Source organism: Schistocerca americana, chromosome 2 (assembly GCF_021461395.2).
Source record: "Schistocerca americana isolate TAMUIC-IGC-003095 chromosome 2, iqSchAmer2.1, whole genome shotgun sequence".
NCBI lineage: Eukaryota > Metazoa > Arthropoda > Insecta > Orthoptera > Acrididae > Schistocerca > Schistocerca americana.
The window spans coordinates 599,862,076-599,883,275 of record NC_060120.1 but is presented as its reverse complement, the minus strand read 5'-3'; the positions used below and the strand labels follow the sequence as shown (position 1 = coordinate 599,883,275).

The window sequence follows — 21,200 nt, the reverse complement described above, 5'->3', positions numbered from 1 at the left end:
TACGACAGACAAGACGAAGAAGTGGGAGAGAAATCGTAACGTGTTTACGTGGCTGGCTTATCGCACGCGACAGCTGTAGCGGTCCAAGTGTTCATATAATGTGATCTCCGCTTACAGTATTCTTTGACTGGTAACATGACGCTGCATTTTAAAAGATTTCGGAAACACATTGTCTCGACTGGAAACTACCTGCATGGTAAAATTAAGCATGGTTCACTGTTCTACTCTGACCTCTGGGGGCGACAGCAAAAAATAGATCTTATATCGTCACTCAGTCGTCGTGTCTCATACAGTTAGCAACATAATTAGCTTTCATTGTATCCATCTCAGCTTCCATGACAAAACATTATCTAAACAACAGAAATAACATAACTTAAAACAACTGATAGGAACTCTTCTCTGCACATAATTACCTACAACCACATCAACCACAGGACCTCTTGCTGCTCGCAGACAACCTTTAAAAAACAACCTCATACATCTCTTCACATCAAAAATACTCCTCTCCCCTCTGGGGGATAATAGCCGAAAGTCGTCGCATCTTTACTTAATAACTTACAGGCGTACAAAAGATCAGGTCTCTTTCAACATTCATTATAACTCTTATTACGGTTCATAGGTTTATACATCTTAGCTTCGTGCATTGGCTTAACCAATTTTAGCAACTGCCCGTTACGAGAAACGGAAGGCATGGACGGAAAAACAATAACAGATCGTGAAAGAGCATGTAGAGAGACGAGAAAGAAGATTTAGCATCTGGCCTGGTCTTGCAATAAAAACACACTTCCATCAAAGTACAACGATTTATTGCGCCAACGACTTCGGAAATCTTGCAGACGCGGTATGGAGGCACAGGGGGTTGCAGAACCCTTGAAGCGCTCACGTCTATAGAGCAAGGAGTACGGACCTACTTTCATCCGGGGCACAGAAATTATGCTTAGAGGAAAGATGAAAGAAAAAAGAATGGAATTATGACTGCGAAAACTAAAAGGAATAAAATGGCATGAACGGCTGGGAGCTTCTATCGTTGCTGAACATACGTTACTATTACAAATCCGTGGAGATTAATTGAAAGTTCTCAGAAATATACGCCTTGAAACTTCTCATCTCAACAACTAACCACGCAATACTTCTACGAGAACAGAATTTAAATCAAAGATAAGAAATTCACTGCAGTCCACAGGCTCAACGGGATTATGAGTTTAAATTACACAGGCATTAACTATCCAAACAACATACATCTGAAGTGCTTATCTAGCAACAATTATAGATTCAACGTCCCTCCCGATAACTGCACTCACAAAAATTTAAAGTTTGAATCGTTCTTGTAAGTAAAGACACGTCAAAACTCTAAAGGCAATAACTATATATAATATTCAAAATTTATACTATAATTTATTGCTTGAGATTCCTTATTCGCTCACTGCGTTGTTCTCTGAGCAAATGGCTGTGGTGCCTCAGTACATCACAACACTTACAAACTTCGACGCGTCGCGACGCACAGTATGCGTCGGCGGCGGTGGCGGCGGCTGAGGCCAGCGCGCCAGGGCCGTACGCACGCGGTACCCGCGTAGCTGCGGCATTGGCGTCGCGGCGGCTGGCTGCACGGCGGCGAAAGTACGAGACCCGGGCGTTGAGGCCAGGACCCTTCCGCAGATGGCAGCGAGGGGTTGACTGGTGGCGAACGTGGGGCGGCTCGGTGGCAGGTGGGTCACGTAGCTAGCGAGCAACACCAGCAGCAAAATGGTCCGCGACGCGGACATCTCGCCCGATGCGTGGAGGCAATGGTTCTTGACCTTCCACGTTGCAGTCAACCAACGGGCGGCTTCAGTGGGCGATGCAGTGGCAGGGAAGCGGCGCAGACAGTGGGCGGCGCTCCCGTGCGCTCCGTGAGCCTCAGCGGCACGGACGCATCATGCAGTTTCTTCCTAACTCGGCGCCCGTCTCAGTGTAAGCTGGCAGCGACTGAGAAGCTGCGCCAGCTACGACTGTCTAATGCGGCCGGCTTGTGCTGAGTGCTGAGAAGCGCGACTCGCTGTTCTCAGTGTGCACGTGTTAGAGCGGCAGGCAGCACTGGACTACGCCCTGGGGGCTGACATGTGCGGACACATCGTCTGGAGCGGCATCATGGCCGACGCGCTGCAGCAACCAAGCTCGGCTCGCAGCAAACAGTAGCGAATACTGACCGACCACACAACGTCAAATATGACCAAAAGTAAAAGGGACCGAACGGTGGGAACGAATCGCGTTTCTCTCACCAATGTACATGTGCAGGGAGAGGGAGGAGGGTTGTTTCATCCGGCTTATGACGACAATGTACAGGAGGTCGAGTGGCAGGACTTGTGAGTGGGTATCCCGGGCGGACGTTAAATGACAAAACAGGAAACTTCGTCAAAAAAGAGAATATATTTTGCTGTACTGAACACGAGGGTCGCGCCTAGGGAGGACGTTACCGGTTGTATGCCGCTCTAGGAGGACGAACAACTAAATAGGTGGGCACCGGAAGGGGTGGTGGTTCATGTTATGTTGGTGGCCGGCCACACGGCTTAGAGCTGGCGGCTCTGCCTCCCCAGAATAACGTCTGTACTAGTCGATGTCTGGATGTCAAGAGAACGAAGCAACCGTGTTCTGCTCCGCAGAATCCTCCAGCGTCTACACGTGTGACCTGTATCCCACACATGCTATTGGCTAAAACCAATGGTGTGAATTTGCTAGCAATTTCAGCAGAGAGCCCAGGACATCTCTCGTCAATAGCTTTAGCTGTACAGTACTGCCTGGGTTCTGAAAAGCAGGCAACTTGTGTCACTTAGGTACAGCGGAAGTTGCTCTGGGAGAAAACTTGTAAGGATTTGACTGGAGCCTTTGAAATAAATTGTTTAAACCATTTCCCTAAAATTTCTTTGACTGGCTATTACCCAGCACAGTGAGCAAGTGAAACATGGCCGATAGACAGTTTAGACAAAAGAAGATAGAAGCTTTTGAAATGTGGTGCTACAGAATAATGTTGAAGATTGGACGGGTCGATTACGTAAGTAATGCGAAGGTACTGAATAGAATTCGGGAGACAAAAATTTGTGGCACAACTTGACCAAGAAGGTGTCGGTTGAAGTAGGAACGGCCTTCGAAAGGAGCCTAAGAAAATCACATTCTGAGACGTCAAGGGATCATCAGTTTGGTGGTGGAGGGAAATTTGGTGGGGTAAAAACCGTAGAGCGAGACCTAGAGATGAATAAACTAAGCAGAGTCAGAAGTATGTAGGTTACAATAGTTATTTAGAGATGGAGAGGCTCACACAGTATAGAGTTGCATAGAGAGCCACATCAAACCAGTTTCCGGACTGAAGTCAACAACAGCAGCAGTGTGTAATGCGTACAGGTAGTGATATTTCCAGTGGTGAATGATTACAGTGTACTGAACAACATCACATCAATATTTAAGTCATTTTCATTCTATTAATTATAGCCATTAGTAGCTATACGTATGTTTTTAGGTTGGTCACTACATGTGGCAAGAGCAAGCCATTAATGCTTAATTTTCCCTGGGCAGGAGGTCAGGTGTTGAAGTGTGGATGTGTGGACACAAAACGGTTAATCTATACTGAGAGGCGTGGTGCAGTACGACCATGCAGACAATATCAAAACGTAAGAATCATGACGTTTTGTGAGAAGGCTATTCGTCGCAGAGCAAAAGCAACCAAGACATTGATGTATGTACATATTAAGGTTCCTTATATAAAAATATCTGCATATACACCCGTTACACTCTGCATACGCATTTTTCAAGACAATCTGAGCAGCTCTATTAAATTGTTTGCAGATAACACTGTCCTTTATTAATGAAGTAATAAGAAGTTCGAAATCAAATGCAAACTGATGATACCTGAATGGTGCATAAAGTGGCAGTTGATGTAACTTCATGGTTTAAAGCAGACGGGTGGTATCAGGTGATTCACTGTCTGAACGATTTTCGTAGGCTCCTTTCGAAGGCCGTTCCTACTTCTGTCACCTCTAGCACCTACCGCAGTACGAGGAACGCGCCAGACCGAAAGCGGCGATACGAAGCAGCCTTCCCGGTATTGGCAGTACCAGACTGTCGTGGCTGAACACCTTGTACCTGACAGCCAGAGCCCTACCAAAGAGTGGAGTGGTACTCACGGAGATGAATGTGGCCCTGTTGATGGCGTACACTCGGCCCGCGGTGAGGGAGAGCGGCCGCTGCGCGCAGCACATGACGATCCTCATGGCGCGCCTGAAGCAGGCGGGCGCCTCCATCCAGCCGCAGCTGTACAGCGCCTCGCATACGGCCTCACCCTGCGCAGACAGTCAACGTGCTCTTAATGCTCGTACTACCAAGAGAGCCACCGCACACGTAAAGCAATCAATAAAAATCACGACCTTCTTTCCTGCCTGTACGTTCGTTCCTCTTGCACCTCCTGCTTATCGCTAATATTCTCAAGGTCTCGTTCCATGACTGGAGGTTGTTCTAATCTATCAAGTTTCTTCCACCACCTTTTTTTACCTCCATAGCTATCATTTTAGCCGCTTGCGATTCTTTCCTGCTCTCTGTAGCTTCAGCCTTTGCTTCCTTCGCTACTTTCCTGTCTTGTTTCGTTTCTGCTAATGCTATTTCTTATTTTTTCCTAAATTAATTTCTAAATACCCTAACTTTTTCTATGACTTATTTACTTATACATTCTAACCTTGCCCGCCGGAGTGGCCAAGCGGTTCTAGGCGCTACGGTCTGGAACCGTGCGACCGCTACGGTCGCAGGTTCGAATCCTGCCTCGGGCATGGATGTGTGTGATGTCCTTAGGTTAGTTAGGTTTAAGTAGTTCTAAGTTCTAGGGGACTGATGACCACAGCAGTTAAGTCCCATAGTGCTCAGAGCCATTTGAACCATTTGAACCTTCTAACCTTGCTTCATTTCTCTTCTCGTCCTTTCTGCTTCCTCCTCCACTTCCCTAGCCTCTTCCTTTGTCTCTTCTACCACTTTCCTAGTTTATTTTCCTTCCCTCCTAGTCTCCGCTGCTCCTTCCATGGCTTCCTTCCTAGCCTTTCTTTTCTTACCTCTTCCTAAACTCATCCAATTTTTGTGTCAAATTCCTGCAATCATCTTTTCTAGTCTTACTTTCCTCTCATTGATTCCTGTCGAAAACTGTAATACAGTAAAATCTATGCCTTCCTGCTCCTATCTTCTACTTGGAGTTAACATCCGCAAACAAAATCGAGTATGTTTCTGTGGCAGCGTGTCCGGCCTATCTTTCTCCTCAAATTTTTTTTTTTTTTTTTTTTTTTTTTTTTTTTTTTTTTTTTTTTTTACTGTAGCTTTAGCATGACGTGAGGCGACCGTGACCTCATCCTTGCTATCATTACCAAGAGTGCTCGCTAATTCCATGAAAAACGTATCTGCTCCTCGCCAGTATCTACCAATTCTTATCCTCATGTTTCTTACTTGATCAACTTTGGCCTAAACCCTTGCTAACGACCGTCGGTCTTCACGTTCTCATTAAAACCACGAACTACTCAAATGCGTTTGTGAAAACCCACCAAAACAAAAATCGCAAATAGAACAAAAAGTGCATAGCACACATATACATCCAAAAGATACAACGCTGATATCGAGGCCGGCATTCACTGAATGTGGAATATAATCCACAAAAGAAGAGAAAACCATAAGGAAAATCTCTGTGTTAAGTGTTGGCGCCATAAACTTAAACGAAAATTATAAAATCCTAGTTCTAACGCATCTCAAACATTATGCAACGAAAGAAAAGAAAAATTCTGACTAAGATCAAATCATTGTTGTCAGTTGACTGTTTCTTACTTCACGAAAGACCACGCAAATGTCCAAAATCACAGGTGGGGCTCACCTAATTATGCGGACTGCTCTCCCCCCCTCCCCCCCTTACCCCTCTTTTACGGAGAGATTAAAGATGTTAGCTCGTCACCTACCTACGGCTTTGCCCGCCTCTGTGGTCGAAGACGCTAACGCCAGGCTTGTGCGTTGTCGCTCGACCAGGTTTAAGGCAGTTCGAATTATGGTTGTGGAAGAAACTTTCGTGGCAGTATTTGATCGGAAAGGGTTGGGTAGGTGGTGGTGTTAAGTTCTTGATCACCACACGTTTCGCCATTGTCCTGGTTTAAACATTAAACCCACCGCAGTGTCTCGTGATGTGAGGACATGTGACATAGTTGACGATGATCGGTCCGTCGTATGTGGACTTTAAGCTTGGCGGCCCCTTTGGTGCTATTCGGGAGGAGCAGGCTATGTGCCAGCACCGCATTTCACCCTCTCCATTTTATCATGGTCAAAACACACCGACACACGTACAACACGTACTGTACATGTAGTATTAGAAAAATTGTAATGGAGTACGTTGCAAATAAAAAATAAGAACCATACTAATTTGAATATCTGAAACGGAATTAAAAACACAAATTTTTGGTTCACCCATGGATAAATGCGTGGATAATCACAGATTTTCAGTAATTATGCAAAGGTGTGATTAACTATAACATCAAATTCAAATACAAATCCCTGAGTTTATTAACAGTAAACATTGTCAAATAATTCAATAAAGAACTTACTCAGGATGTAACAAACACTAGTAATAAACGAAAAAGAAATGAAACTGGCTTGACCTATGGTTGATAAAGTTTAGGAAATGGAAGCACATAATAGAAAGTCGAGCTCACTACCATGAAAAAAATTCACTGACGAAACTCCATGAAACGACAACAGTAATTGCATATCATGGTTGGAAAAGAAGCTGTTGTCAGGCTGTGCCCATCTACTGAGACGTTGAATGTAACAGTGGAAGTGTGGATGGTTCAAGGCGCTCTGTACTGCCGGTGACACCCGTAAATCTCACCATTCTTGAAGTATGAATCCGCTAGCTACTGGTGGTGCCGATGGCTCGCTAAGTGCGCCTGTGTGTGCAGAACTGCTGCATCGCCCTCGGATGAGGTGTGCACCAGAAGTGTGCAAGAGTACAATCCGAAGTGTCTAAAGAGCGTAGGGTGCGTCCGTTCTAGGAACGGAACTCCTCAAATTAGCAGCTGCCAATCAGAAAAATTACATTTGGTGTTCCACCAATGAAACAATTTTGCTGACGCCGCTGTACACCCAGCAACGTAGGGAAACTGCGGACGTCCCAGTAAAGTGTACTAATGTCCTAGTTTCAAATAATTGCGTCTGAAAAATTAATGTTACTAGTTTCAATAAACCCAAAAGGATCACTTTTGGCGTGCTATTTTCGATCGTCGGAACATATAAATAAGAAAAAATGTTACGCTAGGTGCCGAACCGGCGGCCGAATCTTGTAACCATTGTTTCCAGAGACTGCTGGTGTATTTTAGGAAGCTTTTAAGATCTGTATCTGCTACAGAAAGTTCCTGTTAAGAATGAATCAAAGAACAGTGAACAGTCCATGTTGTTTAAGTATCCTCCTTCTAGCTGAGAAACGTTTTGCAGAGATCGATAACAGTAAACATGTCAGGTGGAGGCGTGTGACCCGATAAATCTCCAGGAAGCGGGCGGCACAACAGCCAGCTCGTGGCTCAGCAAATATCTTCCATACGCAAAAGCCGGTGCTTCCTCTACCTCCTGAGCCAGCGAGAGATTCGTTTGGTACTTCAGTTGCAACGTTCTGCTCTGAGACTGACACAGCTCATACTCAATGCATATACAAGATATGTCTACAAATGCAGAGATGAAGGCAGCCGAAGAAATCACCCACATCATCACTAATGTTGTACAGCAATTGTAAATACAATGGGGTGGTAAGAGTCATGGGATAGCGACATGCAAATATACAGATGGCGGTAGCATCGCGTGCATCAGGTATACAAGTGCAATGTATTGGCGGAGCTGCCATTTGTACTTAGTTGATTCACTTGAAAAGGTTTCAGACGTGATTATGGGCGCACGACGGGAGTTAACAGGCTTTGAACGGGGAATAGCAGTTGGAGCTAGACGCATGGCACATTACGTTTTGGAATTCTGTCTACCGCAATCCACGGCGTCAAGAGTGTGCCCAGAATACCACATTTCAGGCGATACCTCCGACCACGTACAACGCAGTAGCCGACGAACTTCACTTGAGGACCCAGAGCAGCGATGTTTGTGGAGAGTTGTCAGTGCCAACAGATAAGCAACAATGAGTGAAATAGCCGCTGAAATCAATGTGGGACGTATGACGAACGTACCCGTTAGGGTGCTGCGGTGAAGTATGGCTTTACTTGGGCACGGCAGCACACGACCAACGTTTGTGCCTTTGCTAACAGTATGACGTCACATCGCCTGCAGCGCCTCTCTTGGGCTCGTGACGGTATTTGTTGGCTGCTAGACGACTGGAATATCGTGGCCTGTTCGGCTGAGAGAAGAGCTGATGGTAGGATTCGAATGTGGTACAGATCTCACGAAACAATGGACCCCCGTTGTGAACAAGGCACCGTGAAAAACAGTGGTGGCTCCTAATGGTGTGGGCTGTGTTTACATGGAACGGACTCGGTCAGTGACTGGTAGCTGTTTTATTCAGCTGCTTGAAGACCATTTGCAGCCATTCACAGCCTTCAAGTCCCAAACAACGATGGACGTTTCATGGATGATAATGCGCCATGTCACCGGGCCGCAACTGTTCTCAATTGGTTTGAAGAACAATTTAGAAAATTTGAGTTAATGATTTGTCCACCCATATGATCCGATGTAAATCCAGTTGAACATTATGGGACATAATCGAGTGATTAGTTCAATCCAGCACCGGTGAATCTTTCGCAGTTATTGACAATTATAGAGGCAGCACAGTTCAGTATTTCTGCAGGGGTCTTCCAGCGACTTGTTGAGTCCATGCCATGTCGAGTTTCTGCACTAAGATGCACAAAAGGAGGTCCGACACGATATTAGGAAGTACATCATGACACTTGTCACCTCACTGTAAACATGAGTATCCTCTGTCTCCCCGATTTAGATTAGATTAAATTGGCACATAATTAATTTGCATATCGAATTGTCTATAAAAACGAAAATGAAGCTAATTTTCTTAATAACGTTATGCACAATGAGAAGAGTTGAGGCACGCTGCTTGGACACTTCTCAACATGTCATTGTACCGTCCGATAAGGCATTAAACTGAATGGAACCGTCAAGCGCCGTAGCTGTGTGTGCTGGACGAGAGGTAAATCCCAGGTTGCGGAAGAACAAGTTGTTATTATCCTCCGTCAGAGAACCTGTAGGACCACTGTTTTTCGAAGGGACAGTGACAGCTGTGAATTACCTTACCATGTCGCAGAAATGAACTGTACCAGCTATCCACCAAATGTGCCGAGATGAAGATTGTGTTTTTTTTTCTTCTTTCCTTTTTTTTCCTATGAGACCGTACACCGTCGCATTACCATCGTGACATGCGGCAGTTCCTGGATGTAATATTAATTTTTTTGGAAGGTTGATAGGCCGACGAGGAAGTGGAGTGGCACCCACATCTCCTGATCTAACGCCGTTATTCATTTTCAGGGGACCACTGAAGAACACTTTGTTAATCTATAGTAAGGTAATCTGAAGTAGGATCAAGCGATTTGGCTATAAAATAAAATCAGAGCATGGTAAAGTAAAAAAATACTTAAGAAATGGGTGAATTGTATGATTGTGGACTAGGAGTTTTGATGCAAAATAATTTACTTGTACCCAATAAGTAACTATATGTATATGTTAGGAACTCTTACATGATATTTATTCTGTTTCAGATCAACTGCAGCGTAATTTCGTTGAGAGGTTCGACTACATGTTCTTTGTAGTTACAGAGCTATAACTTTTTACATTTTGGTATTTTTATTTGTTCACAAAGATCTACATTACAGTAAGACTTGTGAACACTGCAAAGCTAAGACTGTCGCATATGATATGGTTGATCATTATCCACAGATAAGGTACAAGACAAAAGATAAATGATTATATTTTAGGAACTGTAAATTATCACAGACCTTGAGAATTTGAAAACGTGTGAAGCCCCCATATGTTTTAATCAGAACGCATAAATGTCATGGTAATGAATTAAACAGAGCTTGGGTATGCTACGACAAAAATCCATGCATTAGGTTTGTATTTAAATACATAAATCCTTAACAGTAAGAGATAGAGGATTGTTGAATCAACTTTATCCCATATTGATCAAAACCACATTTCATGCGAAGGTAAAAGTAATAAAAACTTTAGCAGCCATCGTACTACAAAAAATAATTGCGTATCTCTTGCCGCAATTGTCTGTGTGTTACATTGCCTCGTGGAGTTCGCCGATGTGGAGACAGAACCTTGGGACTTAAAATTTATGATATGCAGTGCTTGTTGCCCTTGATACGTAGATTCCAACATAGTTTATTCGATCCAGTTCCTCTATATGCCGGTGTATTTGACATTCGTCTTGCTGCTTAAATTGTAACAACCATGAAACCACCAACGTGTCTCCATTATGTTACATGTTAGACAACGATAAATAAATAATGGTGTGTGTTTTCAGGACAGTGTCTCGACGGATTCTGAGAGGATGTATAACAAGAAACAATATTTCATCATACAATTATATTAATTTCCTAATATATTTGGATCAAGACAGTACAACACATATTGATAACTTTGTTATAGAAAAAATTTAACTCAAGCAAATAAATATGTATGCAATTATTTATCGACTCTCAGATTATGAAGTGCAGGTAATTAGAATAAATGGGACATTGTCGCAGAACTGAGAAATCACTCTGGTAACCGGTTAGAAAAATTTAACGATTCTAGTAAGGAGCATATGAAGTAATTGAAGAAGGAAGACATCTGTAACACTTGCTGGCAACAAAAGATCGATGCCAAGTTTAACGTATTTCAAATACGTATGTATCGATATTTGAAAGTGATTTTCCCAGCACATTAATTAGAAAGGACATTAAATAGCTTACAAAGAGCCATGGATCTCTAATAAGATTATATTATCTCACAAATACAAAATGAAAATTTATAAACAAGAAAAGGAGCAAACAAAGTTAGCACAACAAAATTAAATACCTATTGATTTGAATGGAGAGGTTTCACATCTACATATATATGGACACTCTGCAAATCACATTTAAGTGTCTGGAAGAAGGTGATTTACAGGTAACAGATATTAAAAAGTATCATTTGCTATTCTCGCAAAGACTGTAGTATCATAAAGTTCAGCAAAAAAGTCAAAGTAAAGTATCGAGAAAGCAACTTCCTTAAAATTTAGTAATCTGATTCTCTCACACACTTCATCACCTGAAGTTAAGAAAGTAGTAACCTGTCTCTAAAATAAAACCGATACAGAGCTAATAGTCTTGTCAATAAAGTTCCATAGATGCGTAATATAGTAAGCATCATACTCTCTAAGAGATTTAATTCATCATTAAATCAGGATATACTTTTTCATATAGATTAACATCTGTAATAATTAATCCCCATTATATGAGAAATGATAAGAGTTAGTAATTACTGATTTGTTTCATTGCTGAAGTCTTTTTAAAATTTTTTGAGAAAGTAATTTACTCTAGAAAATACTACTCCATCTCGGTAATAATAATATATTTTGCAGTTCTTAATTTTGATTTCAAAACAGATACTAAACCGATAGTGCTATAAATATGTCACTCGCCATAGTTTACAAGGATTCAATAAAAAAAAGAGCACCGTTCAGTGTTTTCTGTGAACTGTCCAAGACGTTTGGCGTATAAATCACTTCATTTTGTTAGAAAAAATAGTGTGCAGCTAAAATTTGCCTCTCATCATACGTAACAAAAATTAATACGGAAAAATGTATGTCACACTTCATTTATTATAGACTGCATATATTTTTATGATGATTATTGAAGTAATTTAGATTATAGAAATAACATATTTTTCGAGCTTCTTAAACCACACAGATCATCAAAATCATCTTCTACATATACATGGATAGTCTGCAAATCACATTCAAGTCCCTGGAAGAGGGTTCATCGAACCACTTTCACAATTCTCTATTATTCCAATCTCGTATAGCGCGCGGGGAGAATGAACACCTATATCTTTCCGTACGAGCTCTGATTACTCTTATTTTATCGTAGTGATCGTTCCGCCCAATGTAGGTCGGTGTCAACAAAATATTTTCGCATTCGGAGGAGAAAGTAGGTAATTGGAGCTTCGTGAGAAGATTATTTTCATGATTTCCAGCCCAAATCCTGTATCATTTCTGTGACAATCTCTCCCATATATCGCGATAATACAAAACGAGTTGCCTTTCTTTCAACATTTTCGATGTACTCCGTCAGTCCTACCTGGTAAGGATCCCACAACGCGCAGCAGTATTCTAAAAGAGGACGGCCAAGCGTAGTGTAGGTAGTCTCCTTAGTAGGTCTGTTACATTTTCTATGTGTACTGCCAATAAAACGCAGCCTTTGGTTAGCCTTCCCCACAACATTTTTCTATGTGTCCTTTCCAATTTAAGTTTTTCGTAATTGTAATACCTAGATATTTACGGCCTTTAGATTAGACTGATTTGTCGTGTAACCGAAGTTTAACGAGTTCCTTTTAGCACTCATGTGGATGACGTCACACTTTTCGTTATTTAGGGTAAACAGACACTTTTCGCACTATTAAGATATTTTTTCTAAATCGTTTTACTGTTTGCTTTGATCTTCTGAGACTTTATTAGTCGATAAACGACAGCGTCATCAGCAAACAACCGAAGACGGCTGCTCTTATTTTCTCTCAAACCGTTTATATAGATAAGGAACAGCAAAGGGCCCATAACACTACCTTGGGGAACGCCAGAAATCACTTCTGTTTCACTCCATGACTTTCCGTCAATCACTACGAACTGTGACCTATCTGACAGGAAATCGCAAATTCAGTCACATAACCGAGACGATATTCCAGAAGGACGCAATTTTACTACGAGCCGCTTGTGTGGTACAGCGTCAAAAGCCTTTCGAAAATCCAGGAATACGGAATCGATCTGAAATCCCTTGTCAATAGCACTCAGCACTTCATTTGAATAAAGAGCTAGTTGTGATTCATAGGAGCGATGTTTCCTAAACCCATGTTGACTGTGTGTCAATAGACCGTTTCCTTCGAGGTAATTCATAATGTTCGAACACAATATATGTTCCAAAATCCTGCTGCATATAGACGTTAAAGATATGGCCCTGTAATTTAGTGGATTACTCCTACTACCTTTCTTGAATATTGGTGTGACCTGTGGAACTTTCCATTCTTTGGCTACGGATCTTTCGTCGAGCGAACGGTTGTATATGATTGTTAAGTATGGAGCTAATGCATCAGCACACTCCGAAAGGAACCTAACTGGTATACAATCTGGACCAGAAGACTTGCTTTTGTTAACTGACTTAAGTTGCTTCACTACTCTGAGGATATTTACTTCTACGTTGCTCATGTTGGCCGCTGTTCTCGATTCGAATTATGGAATATTTTCTTTAGGGCTTTGGCAGCACTGTCTTCGATAGTATCTCCATTGTTATCGCGCGGAGAAAGCATTGATTGTTTCTTGCCGCTAACACTCTTCACATACGACCAGAATCTCTTTGGATTTTCTGCCAGGTTTCGCGACAAAGTTTAGTTAGCATTGATTGTTTCTTGCCGCTAACACTCTTCACATACGACCAGAATCTCTTTGGATTTTCTGCCAGGTTTCGCGACAAAGTTTAGTTGTGGAAACTGTTACAGACGTCTCGCGTTGATCTTCGCGCTAAATTTCGAGCGTCTGTAAATGATGGACAATCTTGGATATTTAGTGTCTGTTTAAATTTGGTATGTTTGTTTCGTTGTTTGTTCAACAGTGTTCTAACCCGTTTTGTGTGTCGTTTGTTAGTTTATTTGGTACAAGCCTCTCAATTGCTGCCGATACTATATCTTTGAATTTAAGCCACATCTGGTCTACACTTATAATATTAATTTGGAATGAGTGGAGATTGTCTCTCAGGAAGGCGTCAAGCATATTTTTACCTGCTTTTTTGAATAGGTATATGTTTCGCATATTGTTCGAGAATTTGAGGATTACAATATTCAGTCTTGCTACGACAACCCTCCTCTATCGGTTTTGATGCTGGTTATTAACTCAGGGTTACTTGTTATTAAGAGGTCAAGTATGTTTTCACAACCGTTTACTAATCGCGTGGGCTCATGAACTAACTGCTCGAAATAATTTTCAGAGAATGCATTTAGCACAATTTCGGATGATATTTTATGCGTACCTACGGAGTTAAACATATCGAGGATAAATCAAAGTCACCACCAACTATTACCGTATGAGTCAGGTTGTTTGAAATCAAACTCAAGTTTTCTTTGAACCTTTCAGCAACTGTATCATCTGAACTGGGAGGTCGGTAAAAGGATCCAGTTGTTATTTTATTCCGGTTGCCAAAAATAACCTGTGCCCACACTGACTCACAGGAAGTATCTACTTCAATTTCGCGACAAGTTAAACTACAGGGTTATTACAAATGGTTGAAGCGATTTCACAGCTCTACAATAACTTTATTATTTGAGATATTTTCACAATGCTTTACACACACATACAAAAACTCAAAAAGTTTTTTTAGGAATTCACAAATGTTCGATATGTGCCCCTTTAGTGATTCGGCAGACATCAAGCCGATAATCAAGTTCCTCCCACACTCCGCGCAGCATGTCCCCATCAATGGGTTCGAAAGCATTGTTGATGCGAGCTCGCAGTTCTGGCACGTTTCTTGGTAGAGGAGGTTTAAGCACTGAATCTTTCACATCACTATGCGTGAAACTTGCCCGCACGAGTTCAACCGTTTCTTCGATCACTGCAGGCCGACCCGTTGATTTCCCCTTACAGAGGCATCCAGAAGCTTTAAACTGCGCATACCATCGCCGAATGGAGTTAGCAGTTGGTGGATCTTTGTTGAACTTCGTCCTGAAGTGTCGTTGCACTGTTATGACTGACTGATGTGAGTGCATTTCAAGCACGACATACGCTTTGTCGGCTCCTGTCGCCATTTTGTCTCACTGCGCTCTCGAGCGCTCTGGCGGCAGAAAACTGAAGTGCGGCTTCAGCCGAACAAAACTTTATGAGTTTTTCTAAGTATCTGTAGTATGTCGTGACCATATGTCAATGAATGGAGCTACAGTGAATTTATGAAATCGCTTCAATCATTTGTAATAGCCCTGTACCTCTAACAGCAACAAACACGCCACCGCCAACCGTGTTTAGGCTATCTTTTTGGAACACCGTTAGGTTCTTCGCAAAAATTTCGGCTGAGCTTATATCCTGCTTTAGCCAGCTTTCAGTGCCTATAACGATTTGAGCATCAGTGCTTTCTATTAGCACTTGGAGCTCTGGTACTTTCCCAACACAGCTACGACAATTTACAACTGTTATACCAATGGTTTCTGTATCTATGTTCTTACTGTGTTCAGCCTGCACCTTTTGTGATTGAAGCCCATCTTGTGTTTTCCCGAGACCCTCTAACCTAAAAAACCGCCCAGTCCAGGCCACACAGTTCCTCCTACCCGTGTAGCCGCCTCGTGCGTATTTTGGACACCTGATCTACTCAGCGGAACCCGAAATCCAACCACCCTTTGGCGCAAGTCGAAGAATCTGCAGCCTACACGGTCTGAGCCTCTGATTCAGACCCTCCACTCGGCTCTGTACCAGAGGTCCGCAGTCGGTGCTGTCGACTATGCTCCAAATGGTCAGCTCTGCTTTCATCTTCCAAGCAAGATTGGTAGCCTTTACCACTTCTGTTAGCCGCTCGAAACCAGAGAGAATCTCTTCTGATCCAAAGTGACACACATCATTGGTACTGACGTGAGCAACCACCTGCAGTTGGCTGCACCCTGTGCTCTTCATTTCATCTGGGAGGACTCTTTCCACATCTGGAATGACTCCACCCGGTATGCACACGGATTGGACTTTGTTTTTCTTACCTTCCTTGTCAGCCAAGTCCCTAAGGGGCGCCATAACGCGCCTAACGCCGGAGCTCCCAACTACCAATAGTCCCACCCTCTGCGATTGCCCGGATCTTGCAGGCTGAGTGGTTTCCTCTGAAACGGGACAGGCGACAGCATCATGCTCAGCGACAGTGTCAGCCACATACAGCGCCTGGAACCTGTTTGTCAGACAAACCGGGGGGAGGCCTTACGTGCGGCCGCCTGGGAAGTCTTTCACTGCCTGCTTCGCCCTGGGGGATCTCCCACTCGACCACAGGTGAGCGGTCAGCCTCAGTGCGAGCAGTAACTGGGCTGGCCACCGGTGAGGACCGATCGGAGGACTCTGACGCACTGGACGTCCGCTGGATCCTCACGGCCGGCCCACAACAGTGGTGCCCATCCACTGCAGCCTCAAGCTGTGTAACCGAAGCCATCACAGCCTGAAGCTGAGAGCGAAGTGTCACCAACTGGACTCGCATTTGCACGCAACAATCGCAGTCACTGTCCATACCAAAGACCGTGGAAAACTAAACTACGCAGATAAATGGACTATTGGCACGTGCTGCGCAACTCTAATGTAGACCCTGACGAAAACGCACGAACTGTTTCTGGTGATACGCATTCAAGAACCTAACTACCGAAGCACTCAGATAAAAACTAAATAATTTGCCCCTGATAAGGAACTTGTAATATGTCACAAAACCAGTTTACTTTCTGACGCAAACGAAAACACGAGAACTGACGCTATTACATTTTAAATTTACACACAGTAACGCAAGAAACTAAACTACTAAAGCACACAGATGATATAACAAAATGGTTAGCAACTCGTAAATGTCACAAAAGTATGGACTGTGCGGCTGGTTCCGGCGGAGGATCGAGTTCTCCCTCGGGCATGGGTGTGTGTGTTTGTCCTTAGGATATTTTAGGTTAAGTAGTGTGTAAGCTTAGGTACTGATGACCTAAGCAGTTAAGCCCCAAAAGATTTCACAAACATTTGAACTTTTTTTGTCACAAAAGCGGTTTATTTATCTGTTGCTGCGTCCGTCGCGGTTGGCTACTACTGCCTGACTTTAGCTCAAAAAGGAGGAATAATGCTGCTATCAGACTCTGCGATCACTTGTCCAAGGGTATTAACTGCCTGACACGTAATCTAAATTAGAACTAGGCTCTTCTGGGTAACTCTTTCTGAACCATTACGAAACTAAACCACGAACCATGGACCTTGCCGTTGATGGAATGGTTTGCATGCCTCAGCGATAAAGATAGCCGTACCGTACGTACAACCACAAGAGACGGGTATCTATTGAGAGGCCAGACAAACATGTGGTTCCTGAAGAGGGGCAGCAGCCTTTGCAGTAATTGCACCGGCAACTGTCTCAATGACAAAATGGTCTGGCTTGTATCATCAACCAGGAAAGTCTTGCTGTGCTTGTACTGCGAATGGCTGGAAGCAAGTAGACACTAAAGCCGTAATATTTCCTGAGTGCATGCAGCTCTATTGTATGATTAAATAATGATAGTAACCTCTTTAGTAAAATCTTCCGGAGGTAAAATAGTCTTGATTCGCGTCTCCGGTTGGGGACTACTCAGGAGCATGTCGTCATAAGTAGACACAAAATGGTGTTCTACGGGTAGGTATGTGGAATGTTAGATCCCTTAATCGGATGAGGAAGTTAGAAAATTTAAAAAGGTAAGCGGATACGTTGAAATTATATGTAGTGGGAGTCAGTGAGTTCGGTGTCAGGAGGAACAGAACGTCTGTCAAGGGGAATACAGGGTCATAAACAGAAAATCAAACAGGGGTAGTACAGCCATAGTATACGCGTTATTGTAGCCAAGATAGATATTAAGCCAACACCCATCAAATAGTACTAGTTTATAAAAAAGCTAGCTCCGCAGACGATGAAGAGGTTGATGAAATGAAAGACGAGATAAGAAAATGAACTTATTCAGATAGTTAAAGGGGAAGCAAATTTTATTGTGATGGGGGACAGGAATTCGATATTAGGAAAAGGAGCGGATGGAAAAATAACACGTGAACATTGATCGGGGGAAAAAAGAATGAAATAGAAAGTAGCCTAGAAGAAATTTGCACAGAGGACAATTTAATCATGGCTAAGACATGGTTTAAGAATCGGGAAAGAAAGTTGTATTTGTGGAGGAAATCTGGAGACACCTGAAGGTTTCATATTGATTATATACTAGTAAGACAGTGATTTCGGAACCGTATTTTTAATTGTAAGACATATCCAGATGCCAGATGTTGACTCTGCCCACAATTTATTAGTTATGAACAATAGATTAACACTGAGGAAATAGCAAAAAGTAAGAACAATATATCGTGGAAAGAGGCACATGAACATGTAACTAACTAACCAACTAAGTGCCCGCCTCTGCGAGACTGGCTGAATTTGACACAAAAAATCGGCACTCAGTATGTCAACGACAGTGTCCACTACTTGCGGATAGTGGTTAATGGAAACCCACCCAACAGCACATGTACACAAGGACACAACGTCGAACAGACTTGGTATGACTCACCGGTGTCGATGCTACGTGGCTTAACCTCATAAATACTCGGGGCTGTGAAGAGGACACATTCGCAAAATCGGCTGCTGGAAGTAGAAATGAAGAATTAGACTTAAATAGAGAAATGTATGGGATATCTTACTTGGTCCATGATGTCGTGGGCGCCCCAGCAGTATAGAAAAATCTGAGTGCTCGGCATGGGAAGCCATGTGACACACTTGAAAATAGTGCTGTTGCTCGGACTCTGCAAAGAAACGGAAGTACAGTCCTGATCTTATGCTACATCTAAACAGAAACTATGTATGTCTCTTTGTTCAACAAACTACACCATCAATGCAATTTTTGTACATCTGCAAATGGGCTTTTGTATGAAGAGCTAATTTTAATGGTACTTTGCGTGTCTATCTAGTGCTTATGGTTTAGTAGTTTGTGCCTTTAGCAGAAAAGACACGAAATAAGGCTCTACTGAAACACTAGAAATTGTACGAACATTACACACACACACGTACACACACATACACACAGGTAGAGAGAGAGAGAAAGAGAGAGAGAATTTATGCCATTAAGATAGTATGCAAGAAATGCGAAAGCAGCAGAAGTAATCAAAACACGATTTCACTTTGAAATGTGAATAAATGCATGGTAGTAGTGACTACATGGTATGGAAATGGGCGTGAATGATTGTTAAGGAGTTACCAACATAGGGAATCGATGTTGTCGTGGCATTAAATACCTTAGCTCCACTGGTACCAAAGAATTCCAAAGGAGAAATTTGTGATGGAAGAAGACCATTTTTGTGTCCTCTCTACTGTATTTTGCTGTATCGTCAAATTAGAAGCTGTATGTAGCACTCACTGCTGCAGATGGGTAGGGCATGCGCCAAAACCTTAGAAAATTCCTCCATTGGACCATGAAATATGACATTCGTAGGATGTCTGACAGTTGATTCTCATACAGTGACGACAGGCCTCGTCTGTTGGAAGATCCTGATTGTCCGCAGATGTATACTATTCTGTGGACTGAACACTCGTATTTATTTGCTCAGTTCCAACTAATGTAAAACCAGATTACTTTCAACTGTTTCGGGCAACGCAGGCAATGGTGTGGCGATTGACGAAAGTTCGGTAAGGTAGCGCAATGCGGCACTATTTGTTCAAAGGAAAGGGATTTGGAACGAGTTGCGTCACGAGAGGATGATAGAGAGGGTTAGGGGAAATTATGTCGTGCAGGAAAAATTTAATGTTCCTCGTGACGTTAAAACTGGATACTAACTTGTCAGTTAAACGAATTCATCGCAGCGTGTTTTGGCCTCAGTGACTTTTAACTTGAACAAATAATATAGTTTATTGAATAAACGCAAAATCAAGTCGAACTCTCTGTGTACCCCTAGATTAGTTTCGGACTTTTCCCAACTTCTACTGGTTTAATACAACTGGATGCGTATCATCGGTATATCGACTGTACATTGAATTCAGTAAGTCTTTGTCATTTTGCAAGTAGCCGAATTGGGAAATGCTGTGCTACCACTACATGTAGAAGTGTGCAAATGTGTGTGCAATATCTGCGTGATATTGTGTCTAGGAGCTTCTGATCGCAGCTGCAACATTTCAGCACATCGAATTACAGATGATAAACATCTTTTACTCCATAAAACTTCTGAGGCAGTTTTTTATTTGTTTATATCGCCTCTGGGCAGCAATTACTACACAGTTAGCAGTAGTTACAACAGTACCAGATTAACAAAATTCCAGATTTCACAGTAGAATAGTAATGAGAGTCTGATTACAAACGTAAGTTCCCAAGGTAAAATAAAAACACAACATGACAAGTAACACACAGCCAAAAGTAGTTAAATACTGCCAACTTAAGAGAATTATAAATTTCGCAATAGAACAATGATGAAAGTTAGTAGTACAAATATAAGTTAGTGATGTAAAATACGAACACAAAATTACGACCCTGTTATCGAGCCAAGCTGGTTCCATGTGAAGACGAGATCCACAGCAACGTATTGCTTAAAGCTGGATACAGGCGACTTTTAATTAGTTCCGAGAAAATTGTACTTACATATGTCATACCAGTAAAATAACGCTTGTCAGTTGTATGTATGGGGTAGCTCCTAGCAACCAATTTCCTTTTCAGTCTGCTTGATACACGTCCATATAATGTGGTTCAGATCTGCCACTGCCACTTTGTCCCTATCGCTGTGCCCAGAAGCGATAATGTTTAACTGGTTTAGGTGGACGGATTAACACCTACGTCCCAGCCTCGTGCGAATGATAGAAGTCGAATGACGTCTACTAAGTTTCACTAAGGAGAACCGTGGCTGAGAACAGACGTTCGGTTGTATGGTCGCCATGTGTCAGCCCTTATAGTGATGGGATATGTCCCTTTCACAGTTACAGTCGTGATAAACAGCTTCCTTAATCGCCGATTTCAGACCAGTATAATGGAGAGGTGTTGAGTAACTGTCCTTCCGTAATGCACCTCTAGGTGAGGCGATCGACAGTTTCATTATTGAGAATGCTATTCTTTCATTCAGGGTGAACAGCTATCTATTCACAATGCGTGCCTAAGTCATGTTTGCCTCTTTATTAAATACTGAACTGCAATATGCTTTATAAGGTCGTTGGGATCAGTACGGGTTTGAATGTCTGTGTGCCATAATAGAAAGCCTCTCTGGAGCCAGTAACTCCGCCATGTAGACAGATGATTCAGGT

The 21,200-nt window shown here is 42.6% G+C and overlaps 1 protein-coding gene across 1 annotated transcript in view; it reads right to left on the bottom strand.

Annotated features, from left to right (window-relative positions):
- LOC124594230 (odorant receptor 43a-like) overlaps positions 1-21,200 on the bottom strand; it is a 69,205-nt gene that overhangs the window by 27,804 nt on the left and 20,201 nt on the right. Inside the window, exon 3 of the mRNA XM_047132596.1 lies at positions 4,155-4,310. Within this exon, the coding sequence (XP_046988552.1) occupies positions 4,155-4,310 (156 nt within the window). The remainder of the gene's footprint in view (positions 1-4,154; positions 4,311-21,200) is intronic.